The 25574-nt window shown below is 42.4% G+C and overlaps 1 protein-coding gene across 1 annotated transcript in view; it reads left to right on the top strand.

Annotated features, from left to right (window-relative positions):
- Positions 1-1480: 1480 nt before the first annotated feature.
- Positions 1481-25574, top strand: part of ASXL1 (ASXL transcriptional regulator 1) — a 64388-nt gene continuing 40294 nt past the window's right edge. Inside the window, exons 1-4 of the mRNA XM_070381571.1 lie at positions 1481-1976; positions 7787-7869; positions 8845-8847; positions 10381-10489. Of these exons, the coding sequence (XP_070237672.1) occupies positions 1920-1976; positions 7787-7869; positions 8845-8847; positions 10381-10489 (252 nt within the window). The 5' untranslated portion in view covers positions 1481-1919. The remainder of the gene's footprint in view (positions 1977-7786; positions 7870-8844; positions 8848-10380; positions 10490-25574) is intronic.

Below are 25574 nucleotides of genomic sequence, written 5' to 3' on the forward strand. Positions count from 1 at the left end.
TCCATGGTGTTCCACGTGGGCAGCACCCTGTTTATCTTCCCTCATCACTGGCTCTCCCATGTGCTAACACCAGGGAGTGGAAGGTGTGCTTCCTCACTGCGGGAATCCTTTCAAATGTGACCAGTGACACCTCCTCTCTAATTTTAAAGAATTGGTCATTATCCAGTTTAGGACTGATTTTAGTGACGTTTCTGGACAGTTGACTGATTCAATAAATAGGCACAGAGAACCTATGTGTTGGGTACTCTGAACCTCATTTCATTTCATGCTTCTGCAACCAAAGCTTGGAGAGGGTAAGTATGTTGCTCATTGTCTCTTAGCCTGTACCAGTTATTAAACACTCTGTGCCAGGAGCCAAATTATACGTACCTAAGATGGCTGGATGGCATCACTGACTCGATGGACTTGAGTCTGGGTGAACTCCGGGAGTTGGTGATGGACAGGGAGGCCTGGCGTGCTGTGATTCATGGGGTCGCAGAGTCGGACACGACTGAGCGACTGAACTGAACTGAACTGAATGTCAGGGTTCCCCCTGCACGCCCTCTTCCAACCTGCCAGGTGTTTTGCGCTGATTCTCATCTCAAAAATACTGTGATAGCCACGGAAAGGTTCAGCCAGGATTCGGCTCAAGGTTCTTTTGACTCCATGTTCTGTGTTCCCTCTGGGATAGTGCTTCTAAAAAGGTCTCAGGTGCATTCTGGTAAGTATGGCCCCAAAGTCCAAGTTCTTTACACTACCAGTAATCTTATCATCAAGTTCACCAGGTGGTAAGAATGCTGTAGGCTGCGGGTGCAGCTTCTGCAAACGTAGAGCGGCATGAAAGCACAGGAGGAAATGGGGAACTGTTTAAGTCCATCAATCGTGCAATAACCGTTTTACTGGTATAAGTCTTCTGTCTCATTATTATGCGGCGGTGAGTCATTTAGGGGAGGACCAAAAGGGAAAGTCCTGTGTCTAGTCACCTACAAGAAGTGTCAGTGAGAACAGCTTAGGCGGAGAGGGGGAAAAGTGGGCGCTGGGAGTCGAGCTACCAGTTCTCTATTCCCACCCTTAGCCGCGCGTCGGCCCGAAGACGAGACGCGCCGAAGGGGTTAAACGTAGCTCGGAGTAGGAGGGCAGCGGGCCACCGCCCCTTCCCAGCATCACCTCCCACAATGCCTCGGGCCCCCAACCAGTTCCCGCACCTCGCGAGACTCGCCCAGCCCCTTCCCCGAACGACTGCCCGTCCCCCATTCCCTACCGAGCTCTGCGCGGGGAGGAGGAAAGGAGGGGAGGGCGGAAAAGACGGGACGCGGGGCACGTCGGGAAGTGTGGTCCAAGAGTTTCCTGCAGCCATATTCTTCCGGAGCGGGGGAGGCCAGAGAGGCAGCCGGGACTACGACTCCCAGCCGCCCTTTCGGTTTGTTTTTGTTCAAAAAAAAAAAAAAAAAAACCCCACACTCCCCCTCCTCACTCTTCACACACACTCACACACACCCACGGCAGACACGCATACACCCGGGCGCCGAGGGGAAAGACGATTCTCGCCTTCCCGCCCCGCCGCCAGTCGGGTCTTGTCCTCTTAGCAGAGCGGGAAAGCGGAGGCCGGAGCCGTGACCTCTGACCCCGTGGTTATGCGGAGCCGCCGCATTCCTTAGCGATCGCGGGGCTACTGCCTTCGTCGCCGCCGCCGCCGCCGCGGGCGACTGACGCAGCGCGGGCGCGTGGAGCAGCCACCCCTCCCCCACCGCCGCCCTCGCGCCGGGTCTCGCGCCAGCCGGTACTCGCGCGCCCGCCCCCTCTCCCCGGCCGCACCCGAGTCCTCGCGCGTCGCCGCCGCCACGCGCCCCCCGCCGCTGCCGCCGCCCCAGCCCCGCGCCGCCGCCCGCCCCGCCCGGAGGTCCCGCGTGGAGCTGCCGCCGCCGCCGGGGAGGAAGAGGATGAAGGACAAACAGAAGAGGAAGAAGGAGCGCACGTGGGCCGAGGCCGCGCGCCTGGTGAGGCTAGCCGCCGAGGGGGGCTCGGTGGGGGTTGTGAGGGGTGGGCTCGCCGAGCACCCCCCACAGGGAGGGGGAGGGGCGAAGCCCTGCCCACTGCAGGAGGGGGCGGGCCACCTTCCTCCCGGAACGGGACAACCCCGTAAGGCATTTGGTGGGGAGAGGTCCCCCGCCGGGTCGGATGTGGCGCCTTTTTCTGCACGCCCCCCCCCACCCCCCCCAAATTCCTGCGGAGGGGCGAGCCGGCGGGCCGGCTCCTCCTCCTCTGGGCGGCGGGGCCCCAGCCTCCCCTCCCCCACTATTTGGCAGCGTCTAGGGGGTCTGGGGAAGCTTCGTTTGTGCACTCGGGGGAGTTAGGTTTCCGGGAAGGGTCGGAAGCTCCTCCCTCGCTTCCTGGTGGGCAATGGGGTGGTGCGTTTGACTAGGGATGGGAAAGAGCCCCCTCAGTCTGAAGGACGCGAGTGGCATTTTGAGCTTTCGCAATCTAAACCGGTGTGTGGAGGGAAGCAAAGGCTCACTCCCAGCCTGAACCCTGAGCCTTGGTTCTCAAACTTTAGTGTCCTGTGGGGGCACCTGGGGGGGTTGTTAAGAATGTTCATCCTAGGGCCCTACTTAAAGACCTACTGAGTCTGATGAAATTCTGGAGTAGAACCTGAGTATCTTCATTTTGACCAGCTTCTCAAGTTGGTTGTAATGCAGGTGACCCACGGACCACACTTTGAGATCTGCTGACCCGAGTCCACAAGCTAGCTCGAAGATAGGCAGTCTGCAGACAGCTAACTACACTTTGTAAAGAATGTTTGTGTGTGTTCTCTATTCTTTAGTGTCCTCTTGCATGTATACATGAAGTGTTGGACAAAGACCAGGTGTCTCTGTTTGAAGATACTGCTCACTGAGGATTTAGCAAAGGAGAGAGTAATTTGAGTATTTGAAGCTGCCTGGTAATGCGGTTGTTGTGAATCTTCTGTTGTCCCAAAATGTCAGAGGACTTGCAAGTGAAATATATTCCTCTGGATTTGCACCCAAAAAGTGAAGACACTTCGAGACATGTTCTTATAAAATCTTGCTGGTGACAGTAGTAACAGGTTAAACTTGTCTCAGAGATGTCACTTCTTAGAACTGTCACAAAGCAGGGTTATAGTGCAGATAGCATCCTTGTGTCTTGACACCCTGTAGTTTATATGTAATTGCTGTAATTCACTTTTAATGATGAATGAAGCTCAGCCTTCTAATCTTTAATTTTATTGGGAAGTGAGGTTCCTGCCTCAGAGGTGTTGAGCAAAAAAGATGAATATGTGTTGGAGGTTTTTACAAATCTGTGGTACACTCTCCTTTCTTGGAGCCTTAAAACTCAGTTTTTGACTTAAAAGAGGGAATGCTGTTTGGTGTGTAGGAGAAATTTCACTGGTGTACCTGATCGTCTTTCTCAGACCTTTTTTGCCAAAGAAATGGAAGTAGCAATTAGTTTGTATGTTGAAGTTTTGTGCTTCAGTTACTTTGTTTGGGTTTGGCATATTTTGAAGTACTTAAGTATGTTTTTCAGATGCAGTCAAATTTGGAACCTTTGGTTAGCTTTCAGGATCTCTTCGAAGTTTGAGGATTTCTCCAGCATTGCTTCACCTGGAAACAGATTTAGGCCTAGAGGAGAGTAGTGGGACGTGCTCGTTTTCTCCTGGAGGTTGAGGCTGGCTGTTCATTGAAATTCTCCTCTGAGTTTCTGTTCTGCAGGTGTTTATGACTCTGGGCACCAAAAGGAAATTTGCTTGCCAGAGTTTTTACTTGTTAGAGGTAGGTGAAAGTACCTTTAAATCCTGTGTTATTTATGTCCTGACAGAATTCTAAAATCTGCCTGTCTTAAAGCTCCGTTGGCTCTTCCTAGTTGAAGGACTCTGGGAATTCAGGGGTCCACTATTATGCCTCTTTATAGTCTTGAGTTTACTGTGATCTACAGTCCAGTTCCAGGTTGCTATTTCTGTTTTATCATTGGCTCAGTTCATGCCAGTTTGTCCCCAGTAAGTTCTTTTTCTTTTATGATTCTTCGTTAAAAAATAGTATTTCCTACTGGGAATTACTTATGCTCTAAAACTCTTGCAAGATGACTTGTGGGAATATGGTGTGTAGTTTTATATATCTTTTATTGTTTTTTGTTTAGGATTTTCTGTCCCTTTGGATGGACCAGTTGGTGGGTGAGGGAGAGCTCTTAAGATTTCTCTGCTCATTTGGAAAAAAAAATTTGCTTTAACAAACCATGTGCTGGAGAGTTTGTGAGTGCTTACACTGGATAGGGAGAAGAGTGAGCTGTAATGGTAGGAGGGTAGATTAGTTCTAAGTACTCTTTGGACAGGTGAATTTGGAGTGCTTGCTGTGGCAATCAAGATGCACTCGCTTGGGGGCGGTTACATATTGCTCCCGACCTTGCTCAGTTTGGTGGTTAAAATGATACCAGGAACCCTTTTTAAGCTATACTGGTAGGAAAGAAGAGACTTCTGGACTATTTCAGTAGTGTAGTAAATCCCAGGAGATTGATTTTTGCAGCTGTTAATTATGTTGTTGAGAAGTAGATATTCTTTCTAACACTTGCTAGTATTGTTTTTCCTAGATGTAGGGAGTAGACTTTAGGTGGTTGGGTGGGTCTAAATTCTCCTGCTTGTTAGAAACAATTTGTTTGGGAGAAATAGCTGAGTGGATTTCCCTGTAGATTGAATGCCTTTAAATGGATTCTCCCTGGCTTTGAGAAACTTCATTGCATGTTTTATCTTTCACTTTGATTCATGACTGACCATTCTTACATCAAACATTTTTTCCCCCTTTGAAGTTGGAGAAGAGATACTTTTTGTATGCTCTAGAAAGACAGGGTGGGGATAGAACACTGCTGAATTGTTCTTACACTAAAAGCTGAAGGCATATAGTTTTAATAAAAGTGAATACCCTGTATCTTTTGATGTAACTTCCCTATAGAGATTCTGTTTCCTCTGTCTTAAGAGTCTCAGGCTCTTCCTGACTGCTGTTTAAATAATTGTTAACTAATTTTTGAGTCATGCTTCTTAATACTGTGAAAAAATTTACTAGCTCATCTCACAATTAGTATCAAAGAAGTCCTATCTGTGGCAGTGAACATTAGTAGCTTGTATTGTGGGTTTGTTCATCAGTGCTGCTTAACTTGGCAGTTAGGTTCTTGGAATTAAAGAGATGGATAAGGTCTGCCCTTGAGGAGCTTATGGTTTTTCTTGGGTTAGAGAAGGTCCAACCCTTCTCTAACAGGTGGGTAGAATTTCATTACAAGCATGGTAAGTGCCAGCATAGACGTATAAATGGTAATAGACATCCTGATTTCTGCTTACTGTCTAGGCATAATTATGAATTGTTCCTCCTTTTACTCTCAAGTGTCCTGCTTTGGAAGATGAATTATATGTGTTGTGCAACTATGGGGCACTGAAACAAGATGCTTAACTATCTGGCAGAGGGTAGAGAAGCCTTCCTGGAGGAAGGTGCTTTCCGAACTGAATCTTGAAGGGTGAGTAGGAGTTAGACTCCTCACAGAGGACATAAGCAGGAGCTGGAAACAAAAAATAGGAGAGTGTGTGTGTGTGTTTATCTGCAGGGTGGAGAGTGTGGGAATTGGGTAGAGCTGCACGTAGTTACTGGAACATAAAGTTTGTGGAGTATCAGAGAGCCAGGCAGAGACCAGATTGTGAGGGTCTGGCCAGCACACACTTCCTTTGTGTCTGGCACTGTAGGCACTTAACTCTGTTATCTCTGCAACAACTCTGAGAAGAAGGCCTCAGTATCCTTCCTTCACAAGTGAGGAAACCTAGACTCAGGGCGGGTAGGTAACTTGCCCAGGTTTTTTTGTTGTTCAGTCGCCAAGTTGTGTCCAACTCTTTGCCGCACAACTCTTTGCCCAGGTTTAGAAGACCAGAATTTGAATTTTAAAAACCATGTCTGTTTGCTTTTAAAACCCATGCTTTTCTAGTGGGCCAGTGGCCTCTCTGGAGCTTCAGCTTTCGCTGTATGGAAATAGGTTGCTGTCGAAGGACTTTAATGCGGAAAGTGATGAGGGCCCGTTTATTTTGTTGGACTGACCTCAGGCTATATAGCAGGTTAAGTTCTGCAGAGCTGTGGTCTTTTTTACTGATGAATGTCTAAAACTGTTCCTAGCACAGAGTAGTTCATGTATTTGTTGAATGAAGGATGGCAGCGGAGTAAGAATGAATTTGAGGAAAGCAGGGATGTTAGAGAAGAGGCTGCTGTGTCAAGTCGGGTCAGAAACTGGCTGGGGGTACTTCCCTGGTGGTCCAGTGGCTCCAAGACCTCGCACTCGCAATGCAGGTGGCCCAGTTTCGGCTCCTGGTCAGGGAACTTGATCACACATGCTGCAGTTAAGAGTGTGCATGCTGCAACTCAAGATCTAGAGTGCTGCTACTAAGACTTGGTGAAGCCAAATAAATAAAGTAAAAAAAAATTTTTTTTTTTAAAGGAAAGAAACTGGCTGGGAGAACTGGGGGACAGGTGAGCGTGAAGGATGATGCCTTGGTTTCCAAATTAGATGATGAGACAGACTGCCAACCAAGGAGAGGAATATCAGAAGAGAGGAGATGATCATGAGGGATGTCCAGTTCCGAACTGAATATCTGGGGCCTGAAGCTTAGGGAGAAATCCAGGCAAGAGGTCGAGATTTGGGAGTTAATTCAGTATTTTGGTAGTGTTGAAACTGTGAGAGATGATAATGATACCCAAGGAGAATGTAAACACTGAACAGAGAGATTAAGAATGGGACCAGAGGAAATAGGGGTTTTATATCAGCACCTGCTTCTCCAAAACTTGGCTTCTTTATCACGTCGAACTCGTGTTCTTCCACAGAGAGAACCTTCGCAGCAGTCCTGTTAGGCTTCTTGCTTTGCATTTTATCTGTGACACAGCCATGCAGTACTTTGTTAGGGCCGTTAAATGACTGTAAGATGTTGGTGTGGTTTGGTGTAACCTCAGCAGCTGCATTGCTAGAGATGGTACAGAGATACTGACAGCCTGTCTTTTTTCCTCCCTGAAAAGGATAACATTTCTAAAACAACTCAGCTTGTTCAAGTGAGAGAGCTCTGGTTGCTCACTAAGACATTGTTGCTGGGGCTTAATTATAGATGTCACTAATATAAATGGGATGTTCCATTTCTCCTTGTTTTGGTTGCACCAGTCATAAAGAATCGTAGCATTGTATTGCTGAAAGGCAAATTGTCCTGTACTAGTTAACACCAGAATTCCACAACCCAGTGGCAAAAGTCATCATTGAAAAAATACAGGTACCTGGACTTCTCTGGCGGTCCAGTGGTTAGGGCTCCATCATTTCACTGCTGAGTGTCCAGATTCAATCCCTGGTTGGGAAACTAATCCTGCAAGCCAAGCCGCGCCCACCCCCCGAAAGATAAAAATATTGTAACTAATCAAACTTACTTGGGAAGGAAAGCCTGAATGCAGTTCTGTCTTACAATTTATAGTGCTATGTATTCTCTAGTTTAGCTGTATTAAGAGCATCAGGTTAAGTGGCAATTAAAAGTTGGGAAGGCCCCACATACCATAACATGGATGCTAAAAGGATGTGTATTTTCAGAATTGAAAATTAGAGTATTTCTTCTAATTGCAGTCACTTTCAGCACCTAGTTAGATATATGTGTAATTTGGTTTCAGAAGTAATTTTGACTGTGGAAAAACTAAGATGTCAGCAGTGGTACCTCATAGCAGAATTGTAGCCCATGTTATATAGTGATGAATATAAATGGGAACTGCACACTGAAATCAGAACATTTATATTTCTTCAGGTACTGGAAAACTATTCAGATGCTCCAATGACACCCAAACAGATTCTGCAGGTCATAGAGGCAGAAGGACTAAAGGAAATGAGGTTTGTATGGCTCTTGTTGCTTAATGTGAGGGTTTTAGAGAACATGTGTCTTCCTGCAGTTGGGTAGTGAATGAGAAAGTCCACAAATGCATATATGTGTGCGCACACACACACACACACATACACACTCGTGTTTGATGGTAGTGTGGAGCTGTCTCCGTGTCGTTTGTCCTCTGGCTGGAGGGCGGGAGTGGCTCCAATTCCGTTGGTTTTCATCAGAGGTGCAGCAGGTTCCCCATTCTTGCTCTACTATACATTTCAACGTGGAGCTTCTCTTTTGCATAAGGAGTCAGCACATTTTCTCTTGTATTCCGTTTTGCAGGTTTCAGTAGTAGAGAAGGAACAGACTGATCTGCTCCATCATGTCTAAAACTATCCTTCTCTCTGTACCATGTCTCTGAAGTTCTTTGTTTTAGGCTCAGAGAAGGGTGATCCAGTCATCATAAAACTCACTAATTTTTTTTCCCCTACTGATTCTAGCCATTCCTGCTATGAGCATGCTAAATTTGGCGATGACCTTGATTTTCTTATCCTATATTTTTCCTAGAGAAGCAACAAATTGGAAACACAAAAAGAATTACAGGCACAAATAAAAACCAGGGACTGTCCTGAATCCTTTCTCTGCTCACCCCAACCTTTTTTTCAAAATTTAAGTGGGAGAGGAGAGCACAACACAGTTCCTTCTTGGGATTCAGAACAGTCCGCATATATTTTGCTGGTTAAGCTTTAGCTACTTAAATTGATCTTTTAGAATCAAAAGATCCTCACTTTCCAGTTGTCAGTTCACACATTCTCAAACTGACATTTTGTGGGAAGGGAAGGTCAGGGTTGTCTGGATCATGTTCTGGTGCTTCATTTAAATACTACCTATGCACGGTGTAGTGTTGTAACTGCATCTTTTGTTTTCTTTTGTTTTTATGGGCTATTTCCCGTCGTGCTGCTGTCTGCACTGCTGTTGGACCACTATGCCTATAGAAGGTAAATTAGTCCTTTTGGGACAGATGGAATCGAGAAGCTAACTTGTTTCTGCTTCTGGCTCTTACAGGAATTATGAAGTGGTCATGGTGGCTCGTGATGAGTGAGCAGCTCTATAATTTGTAGACAGAGGGATAGTGTGTAGGAGTCACGCTGTTGGAAGAAAGACTGCCAGCATGCTTTCCCCTGTAGCGGAGATGTTAGCACACCCACTTGACACTCCAGATTCTGCACAAGGTTTCTTACAGAGATTGGTCCTTGGTGAAATTTTTTTTTTCTTAAGCATCCGGGGTGTTCCAAAGCCGAATAAGTAATAGTTTTTTTTTTTGATGACTTTTTTAGACTCAAAATTTATTTTTAACGTGACATAAATTAGGGCCTCTAATTTTGAAAAATGCTGAGGGGTATTACTTAAGATATTGATATTTATATATCGTGCTGGGGAGAGGGACAAGAAGGTGCTAGCATGCTAGTGGCAAACTCTGCTGCTAAGTCACTTCAGTCGTGTCCAACTCTGTGCGACCCCATAGACGGCAGCCCACCAGGCTCCCCGGTCCCTGGGATTCTCCAGGCAAGAACACTGGAGTGGGTTGCCATTTCCTTCTCCAGTGCATGAAAGTGAAAAGTGAAAGTGAAGTCGCTCAGTCGTGTCCGACTCTTAGCGACCCCATGGCAGACTCAGTTAATATTAATAACGGGCATCTGTCTGTATTTTTGCCAGTTTTGCTTTTTGAGATTAAATAAGTAGTCTCTAACTCACTCGAGTTGTCATTGTTTTGCAACCTTCTGTTGTGGCATGGACAGTGAAACAATTTAAGATGCTGTCTCTTTTTTTTTGGTTTAATGGTTGAGCATTATTGCATACTAAATTCGTTTGACTTTTTATATTCAAATTTAAAGAATTGCTCCTGGGTAGATATAAAATAAAACGCATCTTTCCGCCTTCCCAACTGAGAAAAAGCAAATGACATACTATTCCTTTTGTGTGTGTATTAAAAAATAATTTAACTGGAAAAAAAAAGTATGCTTATTTTCTCGGGACAGCATCACTGATGCTTGGTCTTTGTGTTAAAAATGTTATGTGGCAGTTTCTGGGCGTGATGTGCAGGTTGAAAGATAGGGGCTAGGGAATCCTGGTTTTGTTTCTAATTAGCACTAAAATTTAATTTTAAAATTTTGAGTAGATAAAAATATTGGGTAATTTTTTTTTTTTCAAAACTCCTGAGTGTACCTGAAAAATATGTGCAGTGTTTCTAAATTTCTTAAGAGTTTGGTTCATATTGTCAAAAGGCACTTAAGAATCATCAGGTGTGGAGTAGAGACATCGCGTAACCTGTTATCCCAGAGCTCTCTGGGTGGATTTATGTGAATTTCATGTGCTACTCCTTTGCCACTTTCAGAACAGAATTCTTGTCATGGGATGTTTTATATTTCTTCCTGTTCTTGATTTAAGAATGAGTTGAAGGGTAAGAGATCTTTGAGTAAGTAGATATCTTGGTTTGTATGACCTTTGTCCATCCTTGTATGTTTTTACAGTGGGACATCCCCTCTCGCATGTCTTAATGCCATGCTACATTCCAATTCCAGAGGAGGAGAGGGGTTATTTTATAAACTACCTGGCCGAATCAGCCTTTTTACACTCAAGGTAAGTCATGTAAATTCTCCTTTAGTGCAGTGGTTCTTAAAATTTTAGTGTTTATAAGGATTACCTGGTAGGTCTGGAATGAGGCCCACGAATTTGCATTTCTCATAGGCAGGCAAGGGATGCTGCTGTTGTTCTGAAATGGCACATTGAGAGATGATCTAGTGTGAACAGGGTATTAGGAATTATTAAATATTTAGTTATATCAGCTATTGTGTCTATAATGTTTTTCCTTGTCTGTATCTTTGCAGATTATATGCAGTAGCGGGATAAGTATATGTGTGGGTAATTGCAAGTGTGCTTAATTATGAATTTGTTTGTAATAATGTTGTGAAGGATAAATTACCGGACAGCTGAGTAAGACCTACTCTATGGAAAATAACTGAAATTTGAAAATACTTGTGGAAATTCAAAAACTCATTAGCATTTACCAAGTGACACTAATTACTACCGGAGAGAAATCAGGTAGAATTCACAATAAAGCTTAAGTAGAGTGAATTGAACAGGCTAAGTGCCTTTCTACTGTTTGTGATATGTATCATTTAAACCAGGAGTAGGCAGATTTTTTTCTGTGAAGGACCAGATAATAATATTTTAGGTTTTTTGGGCCACACTGTCTCTATCATAACTATTCAACTTTACTGTTGAAGCGGGAAAGCAGCCACAGGTAATGCACAAATGAATGGGCATAGGTGCGTTTCAATAAAACTTTATTTATGAAAACAGACAGTGTGCTAGATTTGGCTTGGTGGTGGTGTTTGCTGACTCCTAATTTAGACATAGTTGACCTGTTGATGGCAACCCACTCCAGTGTTCTTGCCTGGAGAATCCCAGGGACGGGGGAGCCTGGCGGGCTGCCGTCTATGCGGTCGCGCAGAGTCGGACACGACTGAAGCGACTTGGCAGCAGCAGACGTGTTGATGGTGAAGGATGAAACTGAAAATCTGATGCTAATCCTTCTAATCATCCATAATGTAGTTATAAACTGCAGTAGTCCATAAAATTTTCTGTTTTAGTTTTGTTTTGATAGACTTGTTTATTAAAAATGAAGATTTGAACAAACAACAGCTGTATAACCTGTGGTCATAAATCTTGATCTGTAGATACACATGTGTATCTTATGTTCCTGTGTCTGTGCTATTTTCTATATTTTTATTTGTAATATTTCAGACTTTAAAAGACAGCATAATGTAATGTCAGAAACTGAGCCTTGAAAGAGATAGCCCTGAGTTCAATATCTAACTCTGTAATCTGGGACATATATAACCCTTCTTTATGGTTGTGTATGCATACCTGACACAGTTACTCCTTAATAAGTGGTAGCCCTTAAAGGATAGTCCTTTAGGTTCTTTAATCTTAATTGCTTGTTAATGGCATTTTTCTATTATATGTTATGTATTATAATTATATGTAATTTTGTATAGTTACAATTGTATGTATTACAAATGTGCTTGTTAATGGAATGTTTCTCTTTTAAGTAGAAGGAGAAATACCTATTTCTATGGACACCTAAGGGAAAGGAATTGAGTTTCATTTGTCTTTGTAATTTGACTCGGCAGAATTCTTGGCATAGTCCATGCTTAATAAATATTTGAACTGAGTTCAGTATCTTAATTTTCTGAGTGAACTCCATTGTATGGATTTGCTGTGAGCTTGGGGGTGTTCTGTTAGTCTGCAGCCCATGTCCTTCATGCATTGATTGTTGTGCTCGGCACGTTCTCTGACCTGCATGTGCCTTTATGTTGCCCAGTCTTCCTAGCAGCTTGCTCATTGGAGTTGTACATCACCTCCCTAATATTTTTGAGTTCATGGTTTGCTTGTCTGGTTCCCCCAGTGAGACTGTATACTTGAGGGTGGAGAGTGGGTCTTATTCATTTCATTATCCACTTGGATAATGTACAAAGAGACTGTCAATAAGTGCATATTTAATGAATGAATTAGTGAATAATGGCTGGATTCTGGTACTTCATTATTATCCTTTGCTTTTGACATTTGGTAGTAGATACTACTTATAATCTTGATGAAACTATCAATAGACCTGCCTCTGGCATCTCACTCACAGCCAAAATGAAAGATGCTTATTCCTGTGGCTTTGGTAGACTTGTAGCTTGGTTGATTATCCATGCTGTCTCTTAACATTTTGACCTATCATAAAGTGATACATGGAAATGTAACAGAAAGTAAAATGCAACAGAGAAAGTGAAGGTAGCCTGCAAATTCTGCTACTTGTAACCTGATAATAATTTATATAAATAATATTTGAAAAAACTAGATTGTAATTTCTTTATGGCTTTGGTGCTTGTTTAGTTAATATGTTTGCTGTCTTGGTACATAGGGACACACCTTCTTCTCCCCCCGACCTCTACCCCCTTGGGCTTCTTGAGAGTGAATCATTGATTAGTCTTACTAGTTGCCTCATTGTCACCACGCTGTCTTCTAGAAGTTGTGCAGACATTTACTTTATTGTTATTTGGGAATGGATAAGAAAGGATACCAAAAATCTGAACCAACTGATTACCATCCCGATCACCTGAGGACCTAGGCCTGCTGACTAAAGTCCACGGTGGTGCATTTTTTCCCTTTCTTATCTCAAAAAAATTTTTTTTTTTTTTTTGGAAAAAATTTCAGACCTACAGAAAAATGGGAGTACTGCAGCCAGCTTGCTTTCTTCCTGATTGCTATAAGTTTGCTTCATTTGCTTTATCTCTCTATACATATGTATGCGTTTTTCCCCAGAACCATTTAAAGGTGTTAAACTAGTACTGGTATTTCACCACTACGTATCTCAGAATGTATTCTTAAGAACAAGGACATTATGTTAGATAACTATAGTATCATTAGTATGTAATATCATTAATTTTCTTGACTATAATAATGATTCTATAGTTATCTAACATAATGTCCTTGTTCTTAAGACATACATTCTGAGATACGTAGTGGTGAAATACCAGTACTAGTTTAACACCTTTAAATGGTTCTGGGGAAAAACGCATACATATGTATATAGTAATATAGTAGTATGTAATATCGAAGAAGGCAATGGCAACCCACTCCAGTACTCTTGCCTGGAAAATCCCATGGACGGAGGGGCCTGGTGGGCTGCAGTCCGTGGGGTTGCTAGGAGTCGGACATGACTGAGCGACTTCACTTTCACTTTTCACTTTCATGCATTGGAGAAGGAAATGGCAACCCACTCCAGTGTTCTTGCCTGGAGAATCCCAGGGACGGGGAGCCTGGTGGGCTGCGGTCTATGGGGTCGCACAGAGTCGGATACGACTGAAGTGACTTAGCAGCAGCAGCAGCAGCAGTATGTAATATAAGTTTATATTCACATCTTTTCTGGTTTTAAAAATATTCTTTATGGCTTATTTTTTAAGTCAGTCATTCAGTCAAGAATCATACATTCCGTTTGGTTGGAGATCGTATCTCTATGATCTCCTTTAGTGTGGGACAGTTCCTTTACCTTATTTTGTTTTTCATGGCATTGGTATTTTTGAACACTCCAGGTCAGTTACCTTATAGAATTAAGTACATTTTTCAGGGACTAATAAGCATGTAGAAATCTTGGTTATTTCCAGATGCCTTTACGTTTGTACTGCTACATCATGTCTCCTGTTCCAGGTTGTCACCCAGAGCCACTCAGCAGTGAAAGATGGAAGTGATGGGATGTTTTGTATGGTGTCTGTCTAAGGGTAGTTTCCTCCAAGTCTTGCTTGTAATAAGGGACAGGAAGGCACAAGTTATTTAACTCATACACTTGTTTTTCATTTTGAGGGTGTAGTGACACCTGTGAAATCCTGTGGTGTTTTTCCTGCCTAAGTGTTTTTCATATTGTTGAGGACAAGCACATGCAGAAAGGTTTGGTTTCTTTCTCCCTGCTGCTTGAAACTCTCTTCTAGAGGACCATAAAGGTCAGAAAGCATGGGATTTTGCTACTTAGTTGAAAATAGGAGTTTTTTTCAGTTCTAAATACGTTTGTGTAGCTTTATCTATGATTACCAAAGCTTTACTGATAAGCCAGAGTCTTCTGGGGCTTGCCAAAGGATTCCTTCTCGGATAAAATTTGTTCTAGGTAATGTGATGGTACATTTGACACTTCATACATAAATGCTTGCATCAGGCCTTAGAGCTAGTCCTCAGGGATGGATGGGGCAGATGAAATCTGTCCATGCTTTGAATTCTTGATTTGAGTTGCTTTCCTTAAGCTTTCTCTGAAGTTGGCTATCAGTGTCCATCATTGCCTGGTTAGAGATGGGATTTATATTGTCTTTTACACTTGGGATTTCCCATCCTTGTAAACCAGTGAGAGCACCTTTGTAGTGCTCCGTGTTTTTAAGAGTTTCATGCTGAACAGCTTTGCTTCTGTGACAAGGTGCTTCTGTGTCATTGGTGAGGTTAATCTGGTTTGGTGAGTGGCCATTCCGGCACTCACTGTGAGGCATGACTGCAGTCATCTGAACATTGTAAAGTTTTATTGTGAAATGATGTTCAAGTGAAGATGTCATGGCTTTTTGCACCTTATTATACCTCACGTGGTGATGCAGGGCTCAGCCTTAGGGGTCCTTTAATTCAAGTCTAGCTGAATCTTTTTAATTTGTAGAATATATAAATTTAAAGCACTAAAAAAATCTTCCTGGTAAAAGAAATAGATGTCTGCACTTGAAATATTCATCCATTAAAATTCACAGTTTGCAAATAAAAGCAAATGGAGGAAGAGAGGGAGGTGAGTTTTACAGTTTCACAATGTTATTTATAGAACAACAATTAAATTTTTCTTGTACAACTCCACAATTACATCAATTCTAGAGCTATTTACATTACCATTAAATATCAGGGAGACTTTGATACAATAAATTATAGAGTCATTTGAAAGGCAGTACCAGAATCCATTTTGATTTTTGATAGGTGTATATCAAGCAAAGTGGTCTTTTAAAAACACAAATCATATCATACCACTATCCTGCCTGGTCCTTGCCTACCTCTCTGATTTGCTCTCCTGATACCTTCTCCGTGGTTATTATACTTCAGCCACCTTGGCCTTCACTCAGTTTCTCAAAAGCCCCAAACTTGTGTCCACTTTAGGGCTCTTAGACTTGCTAGCCACTCTGTCCGGAAAACTCTGGAGTAACTTCTTGTCGTTTGGTTGTTAGTCCAAGAGTATCTTCCCAGTGAGGCTTTCTCTAAATACCGATTCTAGTTACACAGCGTTGACAGGGTTTTGGTTGTTTCAAAGTCCTGCCTTGTCTGTTTGGTTACTTGGTTATCACTAGCCTACCTCCACTAGAATATCAGTGCAGGGGCTTGTTTTCACTGTATCTCCTCTGTCTGGCAAATAATACATATGTAATAAGTAGTGGCTGAATGAAAAGTAGAGGATAGCATCATTAAAATCTTAAGCCAGATAGTTCTCCTGGTAATCTAGTCTTGTTTTATATGTTTTATTACAGAATACACATATTCTGGGTTATTTTTCCTTCTCAGCAAGTTGACTTCTTAGAATCCTGTTTTTTTCTTGCCCTCTTTAGTGCAGTTCTGCATTAATCTGTGAAAGAATCTGCTGACACTAGAAATAAATCTTTCCCAGGCTATGGCCATAATCTGCTTCCTCCAATTGCTGAAGGCAGAAACTGACATTACAGTTTAAATATTTTAGGTATGTTTTAGATATCATGTTGATCTTTTTAGAGTTTTGAACTTTGATCATCTTTCTTAGAAAGAATTTCTTTTATATAAAATGGTAATGATGTTTTTAGATATCTTTTATAATTTGTGTTAGCTTTATCAAATATATGATTTTTTAATGTGTAGAATCCTAGAATTTCAGTGTGGAAGAGCCTCTGAATCATCTAGTTTATTTGTATTTTGCAAACAGAAAATCGAGCTTCTAACAGTTTAAGTGACCATGTATCCTGCATGACCATGTATCCTATTCAAGACCGTGTATCCTTGTGACAAATGCATATGGCCTAGTTGAGACTAGAATCCACGTTTTGAGTTTGAGTTCTTACAGTTCAGTTGGTAAAGAATCCGCCTGCAATGCAGGAGACCCCAGTTTGATTACTGTGTTGGGAAGATCCGCTGGAGAAGGGATAGGCTACCCACTCCAGTATTCTTGGGCTTCCCTGGTGGCTCAGCTGGTAAAGAATCCGCCTGCAATGCAGGAGACCTGGGTTTGATCCCTGGTTTGGGAAGATCCCCTGGAGAAGGGAAAGGCTACCCACTCCAGTATTCTGGCCTGGAGAATTCCATGGACTGTTTAATCCATGGAGTCACAAAGAGTTGGACACGACTGAGTGATTTTCACTTTTCATTATGCCAATTTAAAATAGTTTTTCTTCAGGTTTTAAGACCTTTGGTTACTTCATCTTTTTGAAGTGTCTTAAGAGTTCCTTGATATTTCTCAAAATGTTAGTTTTATTCTCTTTAATGAAAGTTCTTATAATTGTTAAGCACAAGTGACTTTTCACATCCTTAAAAGTGCAGTCTTTAGTTATGGACAGTTGGTTTCCTTTTCTGCACTCTGCATTAATTGCATCAACATTTCTGATGGTGGTGGTCCTTTTCTGTACCAGAGTGAGTGGTAGATGGTGGCAGTGAGAGCACTGGACTGGAATGGAGCTCTGGGTTTCACACAGTGCTGCAGGTCCTATGGAGTGTCTTCACTTACACTGCTTTGTCTCCCACACTGAGAAGTTGAAATAGGTTGGTTGTTTAAAAAACTTCAGGTGTAAAACCTTTTTTCTCGTGAAACGGAGCTGCATGGTATAGATGATTGTGAAACTGCTCTGGTAGAAACAAGCATCTCTGGTGGACTCTACTATCCCCATCCTATGCCCCAAGCATCCAGGACATCTTTCCCAGACCCTGAAGCTCTGTTGAAAACCTCCTGGAGTCAGAATTCAGTGAAGGTCCTTTCTGTGCTCACATTCTAGCATCTAGACTACGTTGTGTGAACAGTTAAGTCAGCTCTGGATATTTTTCTTTTGTGGTGCATTTGGAATTTACTAGAGGCTGACTGTTTTATTGTAAACCTTCTCCACTCTGTACTGCATAGAAGATCTCTTGGTAGAGTGGTACCATTTGCTGTGGTTAATGGTAGTAATAGTTTGGTTTTGATGGAGGTTTTGACCCCTCAGTTGGTAAAAGTTTTCTTATTGGAGTAATTCTCAAGGGCTGCCTGGATCCACCTTTGAAAACTGGGGTATTCTATTGTCTGACAGAAGGTTCAACTCGCTCAGGGAGAAAAGAGAACTTGCTTGTCAGTGGAGCCCTGGTCTGACTCTGGTTTGATGCCTAAAAGATGACAAGCGGCCTTTTGTCCTGCTACCTCCTGAAGTTCCAAGCCGTGTAAGAATGAAGTAGTAAATGGTAAAGGTCAGGGAACAGAGGTTTGGAAAGCACCACCACTGAAATGATTTTGTGCAGTTCAGAGGGGTGGGCAGGATGATAATTTTTTTAAGGGTGATTTTTAAAGCACCAGCATTGTAGGAAAATGAAGACCTTGTCCAGGCTTTAGCCTTCCTTGGGACTGTGTGTGAAAAAATGCTTAAACTTTTTTGGTCAGCCAGTATGAAAACTACATTTGATCTCTTCTCAGTCCTACACATCAGACTATTTGGGATTGTTTGAGGAACTTGTTTAGTCTAAGGAAGTTTCTTCTTCTAGTTTAGTTAAATCTGGTAGAAAAGATGGAAACTGATGCTTGAGTACTGACTATATTCCAGACAGACATCATACTGCTCACATTGGTCTTTTGAAAACAAATATGTTTTCCTATTCCTGTACTAATGGGGGAAACAGCCTGAGAGAGTTTAAGTACAGTACATCAAGGCTGTATATTGTCACCCTGCTTATTTAACTTCTATGCAGAGTACATCATGAGAAAGGCTGGGCTGGAAGAAGCACAAGCTGGAATCAAGATTGCCGGGAGAAATATCAATAACCTCAGATATGCAGATGACACCACCCTTATGGCAGAAGGTGAAGAGGAACTAAAGAGCCTCTTGATAAAAAGTGAAAGAGGAGAGTAAAAAAGTTGGCTTAAAGCTCAACATTCAGAAAACTAAGATCATGGCATCTGGTCCCATCACTTCATGGGAAACAGATGGGGAAACAGTGTCAGACTTTATTTTTTTGGGCTCCAAAATCACTGCAGATGGTGATTGCAGCCATGAAATTAAAAGACGCTTATTCCTTGGAAGGAAAATTATGACCAACCTAGATAGCATATTCAAAAGCAGAGACATTACTTTGTCAACAAAGGTCAGTCTGGTCAAGACTATGGTTTTTCCAGTAGTCACATATGGATGTGAGAGTTGGACAATAAAGAAAGCTGAGTGCCGAAGAATTGATGCTTTGAACTGTGGTATTGGAGAAGACTGTTCAGAATCCCATGGACTGCAAGGAGATCCAACCAGTCCATCCTAAAGGAGATCAGTCCTGGGTGTTCATTGGAAGGACTGATGTTGAAGCTCAAACTCCAATACTTTGGCCACCTCATATGAAGAGCTGATTCATTTGAAATGACCCTGATGCTGGGAGGGATTGGGGGCAGGAGGAGAAGGGGCCGAGGATGAGAGGATGAGATGGTTGGATGGCATCACGAACTCAATGGACATGAGTTTGGGTAAACTCCAGAAGTTAGTGATGGACAGGGAGGCCTGGCGTGCTGCGGTTCATGGGGTTGCAAAGAGTCGGAGAGGAATGAGTGACTGAACTGAACTGAAGTCTCCTTGGTATGAATCTTCAAGTTGTGAACTTTCAAAGATGCAATGTGCATCCCATCAATGTCAGGCGTGAATGAATGAAACTGCAGCTTGCCCTCCATCTCCTACTGCTGAGTCTTTCATCTCTACCACCTTCCACCTTCTCTCTTCCAGTCAGTAACTCATTTTGCCTGTTCACTCGATGCCAGCCCCTGTGTGCCAGCTGTTGTACAGTGCTACTATAATTTTCAAGGCACTGTAAAGTTAAAATTGTTTTTTTTTTGTTTTTTATGTATTATTTGTATGAAAAGTATTATAAATCTATTACAGTACTAAATTCTACTAGTGTTAGTTGTACCTAGGCTAACTTTGTTGGACTTATGTACAAATTGGATATAGGAATGCACTCTTAGAACAGAACTTGCTCGTATGTAGGGGACTTAATGTAAATGATATGAAGTCACATTTTGGGTTATTTGAGACTGGTATTTAACACATGGAGGACAGGTTAGAATATTCTGCCAAATGAGTTGGTTCTCAAATGTTTGCAATGCATTCTCATGGTTCTGAAAGAATAGCTTCAAATTCTTTGTGCAGCATGAGGCAGGAGATGAATAGGAAGTCACAAAGGTGTCCATTTTCTTCTGGAAGATGCTGTTGTCTTTGATTCACGTGTAGTAGATGGGCTTTGAAGTGTGCATCTTTCAGTCAGGTAATCCTTTTATTTTAGTCTTCTCTTTATGCCAGCTTTTCTTTAGTAAATTAGCTCCTGACATTTCTTTTAGAATTGGTTTTTTTTGGTCTGCATTTCCACTGCCGCCTTTAAGTTGTCCTCATATGCCAGCTGCTGAAACAGCTCCTGCCTGGTCTACTTGCTTTCCCTTGTGCTTCCTTAGAATCCAGTTTCCTCTTGTGTGATCCGTAAAGCAGCTAGAGAGATTATTTTAAAAAACATCATTTGATCACGACACATTTCTGTTTGACTCCTGGCAATAGTTTCTTTTTTTATACTGTTCATGGGGTTCTCAAGGCAAGAATACTGAAGTGGTTTGCCATTCCCTTCTCCAGTGGACCATGTTTTGTCAGAACTCTCCACTATGACCCATCTGTCTTGGGTGGCCCTACACTGCATGGCTCATAGTTTCACTGAGTTAGACAAGGCTGTGGTCCATGTGATCTGTTTGATTAGGTTGTAGTCCATGTGATCCGCTTGCTCCTTGGAAGAAAAGCTATGACCAACCTAGACAGCATATTCAAAAGCAGAGACGTTACTTTGCCAACAAAGGTCTGTCTAGTCAAAGCTGTGGTTTTTCCAGTGGTCATGTATGAAAGTGAGAGTTGGACTATAAAGAAAGCTGAGCACCAAAGAATTGATGCTTTTGAACTGTGGTGTTGGAGAAGACTCTTGAGTCCCTTGGATGCAAGGAGATCCAACCAGTCCATCCTAAAGGAAATCAGTCCTGAATACTCATTGGAAGTACTGATGTCTTAATACTTTGACTACCTGATGGGGAGAATTGACTCACTGGAAAAGACCCTGATGCTGGGAAGGATTGAATGTAGGAGAAGGGGACACCAGAGGATGAGATGGTTGGATGGCATCACCAACTCAATGGACATGAATTTGAGCAAGTTCTGGGAGTTGGTGATGGACAGGGAACCCTAGTGTGTTGCGGTCCGTGGGGTCGCAAAGAGTCAGACACGACTGAGCAACTGAACTGAATAGTTTCCCTTGGTGTTTACCAAAAAATTCAAACTTTGCTCAGCCACACTGCCCTTCTTTCAGTTGTTGTAATTCCATAAGCTCTTTTCAGTTTTAGGGTCTTCTATTTGGAAGTATCTTCTCTCCACTTCTTGCCTGGCTCAACTAAGTGGGTCTCAACTTAATTGTCAGGCCCTCAGAGGAGCCTTCTCTAAGTTGGGTTTTCCTGTTGTGCCCTGAACTTCTTTTCACTTGTAAGTTTGTAATTATTATTATTTGGGTGATTGTTTGGTGTGTTTTCTCCTGACTAGGCCCTAGGGTCAGAGAATCTTTTATTTTGTTCTGGGTTATATCCTCAGTGCCTATCATAGTAGGTTTGTTAGACAAATGCAGTGGGAAAACACATAGAAAGAGGTTGTTCTGATTTGATTGGTAGCAGCTCTCTTTGCCAGACGGTTAAATTGATTCAGAATAGTAATTGTCAGTATTAAAACTGAAATATGTGGTACAGAATGTTTATCAGGATCTTTTTTTCATGGAATGGAGTGTTTGAAAACCTCCAAAGTATAAGCTTTGTTTTCTCAAAAAAGAAAAAAAGTGATAACGTCCAGTGTTACTGTTGAGCTCTAGTGACATACTGATCCCTAACATTGTGTGTGTGCCCCTCTTCTTTTTTTCTTCTGCCTTTCTCTGAAAGTGTTTAAGGTCTTATTGCCACGATTACATACTTTAGTGTTGGTCTTTTTTTTTGCTCCACATGCCTTGTTCAGATGTCTGATGGTTTTTGTTGAGGACCTATTCTGAGAGCCAGGCTTTTAAGTGCTGGCGGCAGATTTCAGTGCACTGTGGTTCTGTGGCTTCACTCGTCTTCTGCAGTGGTGGTGGTGGTCACTTAGATGCTTGCTGTTGGAGTAGGGGTGTCTTATCTCCTGATGCAGACTGAACAGTCATGATTTTCCCACCTCAAACCCGTTTCACCCTTACCTTGGATACGTCAATTAGTGAGAATTCCATCTTTTTAGTTGCTTAGGTAGAAACTTTGGCGTTCTCTTTGAGCTTTCTTTTTCCTTCACGGCACATCTAATCATCAATAAATCCTATTGGCTTAAGTTTCAGGATACACCCTATCTTACCATTCCCCCACCACCATTCTGGTTTAAGTCACCATCATCTTTCTCCTAGATTGTTGTAGTAACTTCCTAACTGGTCTCCATACCTCACTTTTACCACCCTCCTTAGCACTGGAGCCAGGAAATTTTATTCAAAAGGTCGTGTCAGATTGTGTCATTCCTCAGTGCTCAGCCCCCCAGACCCCCTTCACTCAGGGTAAAGGCCGAAGTCCTTTGAGTTGCTTGCAGTGTGCCCTTTCACCATCTGCCTGCCTCACTCCCATCTCTCTTCCTCTTGCTCTGGCCCCTCTCACTCATTCTGGTTGATGACACAGTGGCTTCCTTGGTGACCCTTAAATGTGCTGCCAGTGTTCGTCTCAGGGATTTTGCCCCTTTGCTTCAGCTGTCTGAAATGCTTCTCTCCCCAAACACCTTCATGGCTTGCTTCCACACCTCCTTCCAGTCTGCTCAGATTGGACCCTGACCTCCTCACACTGCATAGCTCTCCTAATACTCCCTGTTGCCTTAGATTTTTTTCTTGGTATTTATCACTGTCTGATATACTACATTATATATACATTGTTGTTATTTTCTGTCTCCTTTGACTGGAACTAGTCCACTAGGGAGAAGGCAGTGGCACCCCACTCCAGTACTCTTGCCTGGAGGATCCCATGGTTGGAGGAGCCTGGAGAGCCGCAGTCCATGGGGTCGCTGGGGGTCAGACGTGACTAAGCGACTTCACTTTCACTTTTCACTTTCATGCATTGGAGGAGATGGCAGCCCACTCCAGTGTTCTTGCCTGGAGAATCTGAGGGACAGGGGAGCCTGGTGGGCTGCCATCTATGGGGTCACACAGAGTCTGACACGACTGAAGCGACTTAGCAGCAGCAGTCCACTAGGGAAGAATTTTAATTTTAGTTAATGTTGTTTCTTCAGCCCCTAGGAAAAAGGTAGGTACTCAGTAAGTATTTGTGTGAGTAAATGAATCATAGTTCATTTCTTTTATTTATTTAATTTATTTTTTTTTTAGTTCATTTCTTTTAATTTGGTAATACAGTGAATTATGTCAATATATTTTTTTTCCAGTGTTCAAGCATCCTTGTATTCCTAGGATAAACGTCACTTTGACCTGGTTTCCTTTTAAATACCACATAGTTGGTTTAGAGTATTTAGGATTTACATCTGTGTTCATGAGTGACCTATCTACATTTGATATTTTGGTTTAAACCTTGCCCTGTTTTGGCATCAAAACAAGCTGTGCTGTTTTCCCTGTCTTGATTCTTTGCAGTAGTGTCTTTAAGACAGTTTTCTTTTTTTGTAAAATTTGCCATGAAACCTACCGGACATGATGTATCTTTCTTTGAGAACATGTCTTTACTTTTAAGATTGTGAAATATATAAATTATGCAAAAGAGAATATATGCAAGTTGAGTGTTATTTTAAGTAATAATAACTAAGAAATAAACTGCACACTTCTGTATCCACTAGCCAGCTCAGGAACAGAACATCCTCTGTACTCTTTGAAGCCTCTGCTCAGATGCGTCTCTATCCCTGTAAGATAACCACTGTTCTCATTTTCATATTAATCATTGCCTTCCTTTATTTCCAGGTTTATCCACATGTGTATATATTGTAGAACATGCCTTTTAAAAATACCTTTATGTGAATGGAATCAAACTGTATGTGTCTTTCTCAGACCTGCTGTTTTTGTGCTTACTATTTCTGAGCTTGATCTGTGTTGGTGCATTTAATTGAAATACATCATGTTTTCTGCTGTGTGCTGTCTTAGGGTTTGAATAGTCCGTGATTTCTTTATCCATCCTGCTTTCGATGTGCACTTGGGTTGTTGCTGGTTCTCGCTGTAGCAAACACCGCAGCACTGATCCCTCCTGTGCCTCTCCTGGCGCCTGTGTGTGGTAGCTCCTGCAGAGTGTGTACATTGCTGGGATGGGGCTGGCTAGTCAGTCTTACACCTGAGCATCATTACTAGGCAGTACAGCTGATTTTCAAAGTAATTGTATGAATTTACATTCCTGTCATAGTATATGAGAATTCCTGTTGCCCCACACCTTGTGGAGGTAAAATAGTTTATTTCCCCCCGTTTTTAAATTATGATTTACATACAGTAGAATTGACTCATTTTGATGTACTACTGTACAGTTCTGTGAGTTTCAGAAAAAATTCATTTGAATTTTTTTTTTAGTTCACATTTGTTTTGACATTTTCTTTGGCATTTTAATAGTGCTATTTAAAAGTATGCCTTACGTGGCTTGAATGCGGTTGCTCCAGTAAATGTTGGTGCTAACTTGCTTCTCCCTCCCCTGAAAATTCGCTTTTACATTTATGGACAGTAAAATTCACCCTTTTCAGGTTACAGTCCTTTGAGTTTTGGCAGACAGAGAGAGATGTGTATTTGCCACCACCATTAAGCTATAGAGCGATTTCATCACCCTAGAATTCTCCCAGGCTTTTTTTCCTCCCCATGCTCTTTGGTAGTCACTTCTTCCCACCTCAGCTCCTGCCCAGCCATTGATTTGTTTTCTATCCTTGAAGTTCTGCCTTTTCCGGAATGTCATATAAATGGGCTTATCATTATGTAGCCCTTCAAGTCTGGCTTCCTTCGCTTTGTGTGAGGTGTTTGAGACTTAGCCATCTTGTAATGTATAGTATAGTCCCCCCTTATCCAAGGTTTCACTTTCTGGGGTTTCAGTAACTGTTGGTCAACTGCAGTCTGAAAATATTAAATGAAAAATTCCAGAAGTCAACAATTCATAAATGTTGAATTACACACTGATCTGAATAGTGTGAAATCTTGAGCCATCCTGTGCCCTCCCACCCGGATCCCCAGCCATTGACATTGTGTGCTCCTGGCATCCAACCGTTGATGCTGTCATGGCTCAGTGACGTAGGGTCACCCGAAGCAGATGATCTTCCTCTGGTAGCCTACCACTACGTCACAGTGCCTGTGTCATTCGCCTCCCTTCATCTCACATTGTCACAGGAAGGGTGAGTGCTGTCTAATAAGGTGATTTTGAGATAGAGACTACATCTACATAACTTTTGTTACAGTTCTCTTTATTATTGTTGTTAATCACTGTGCCTAATTAGTAAATTAAACACAACTATCACTGGTGTGTATGTGCAAGAAAAAACATAGTATACATAGAGTTTGACACTACAGCAATAGTTTGTTCCTTTTTATTGCTGAATAATATCTTGTTGTATGGATCTACCATGTTTTACTTATCCATTCCTTAGCTGATAGACATTTGGATTATTTTCTTTTGATAACCAATATTTTATTTTTATTTAAACAATTTAAGACTTTTTATTGACGTATCAGTTCAGTTCAGTCGCTCAGTCGTGTCCGACTCTTTGCGACCCCATGAATCGCAGCGCGCCAGGCCTCCCTGTCCATCACCAACTCCTGGAGTTCACGCAGACTCACGTCTATTGAGTCAGTGATGCCATCCAGCCATCTCATCCTCTGTCGTCCCCTTCTCCTCCTGCCCCCAATCCCTCCCAGCATCAGAGTCTTTTCCAACGAGTCAACTCTTCGCATGAGGTGGCCA

The sequence above is a fragment of the Bos mutus genome, chromosome 13, assembly GCF_027580195.1.
Source record: "Bos mutus isolate GX-2022 chromosome 13, NWIPB_WYAK_1.1, whole genome shotgun sequence".
NCBI lineage: Eukaryota > Metazoa > Chordata > Mammalia > Artiodactyla > Bovidae > Bos > Bos mutus.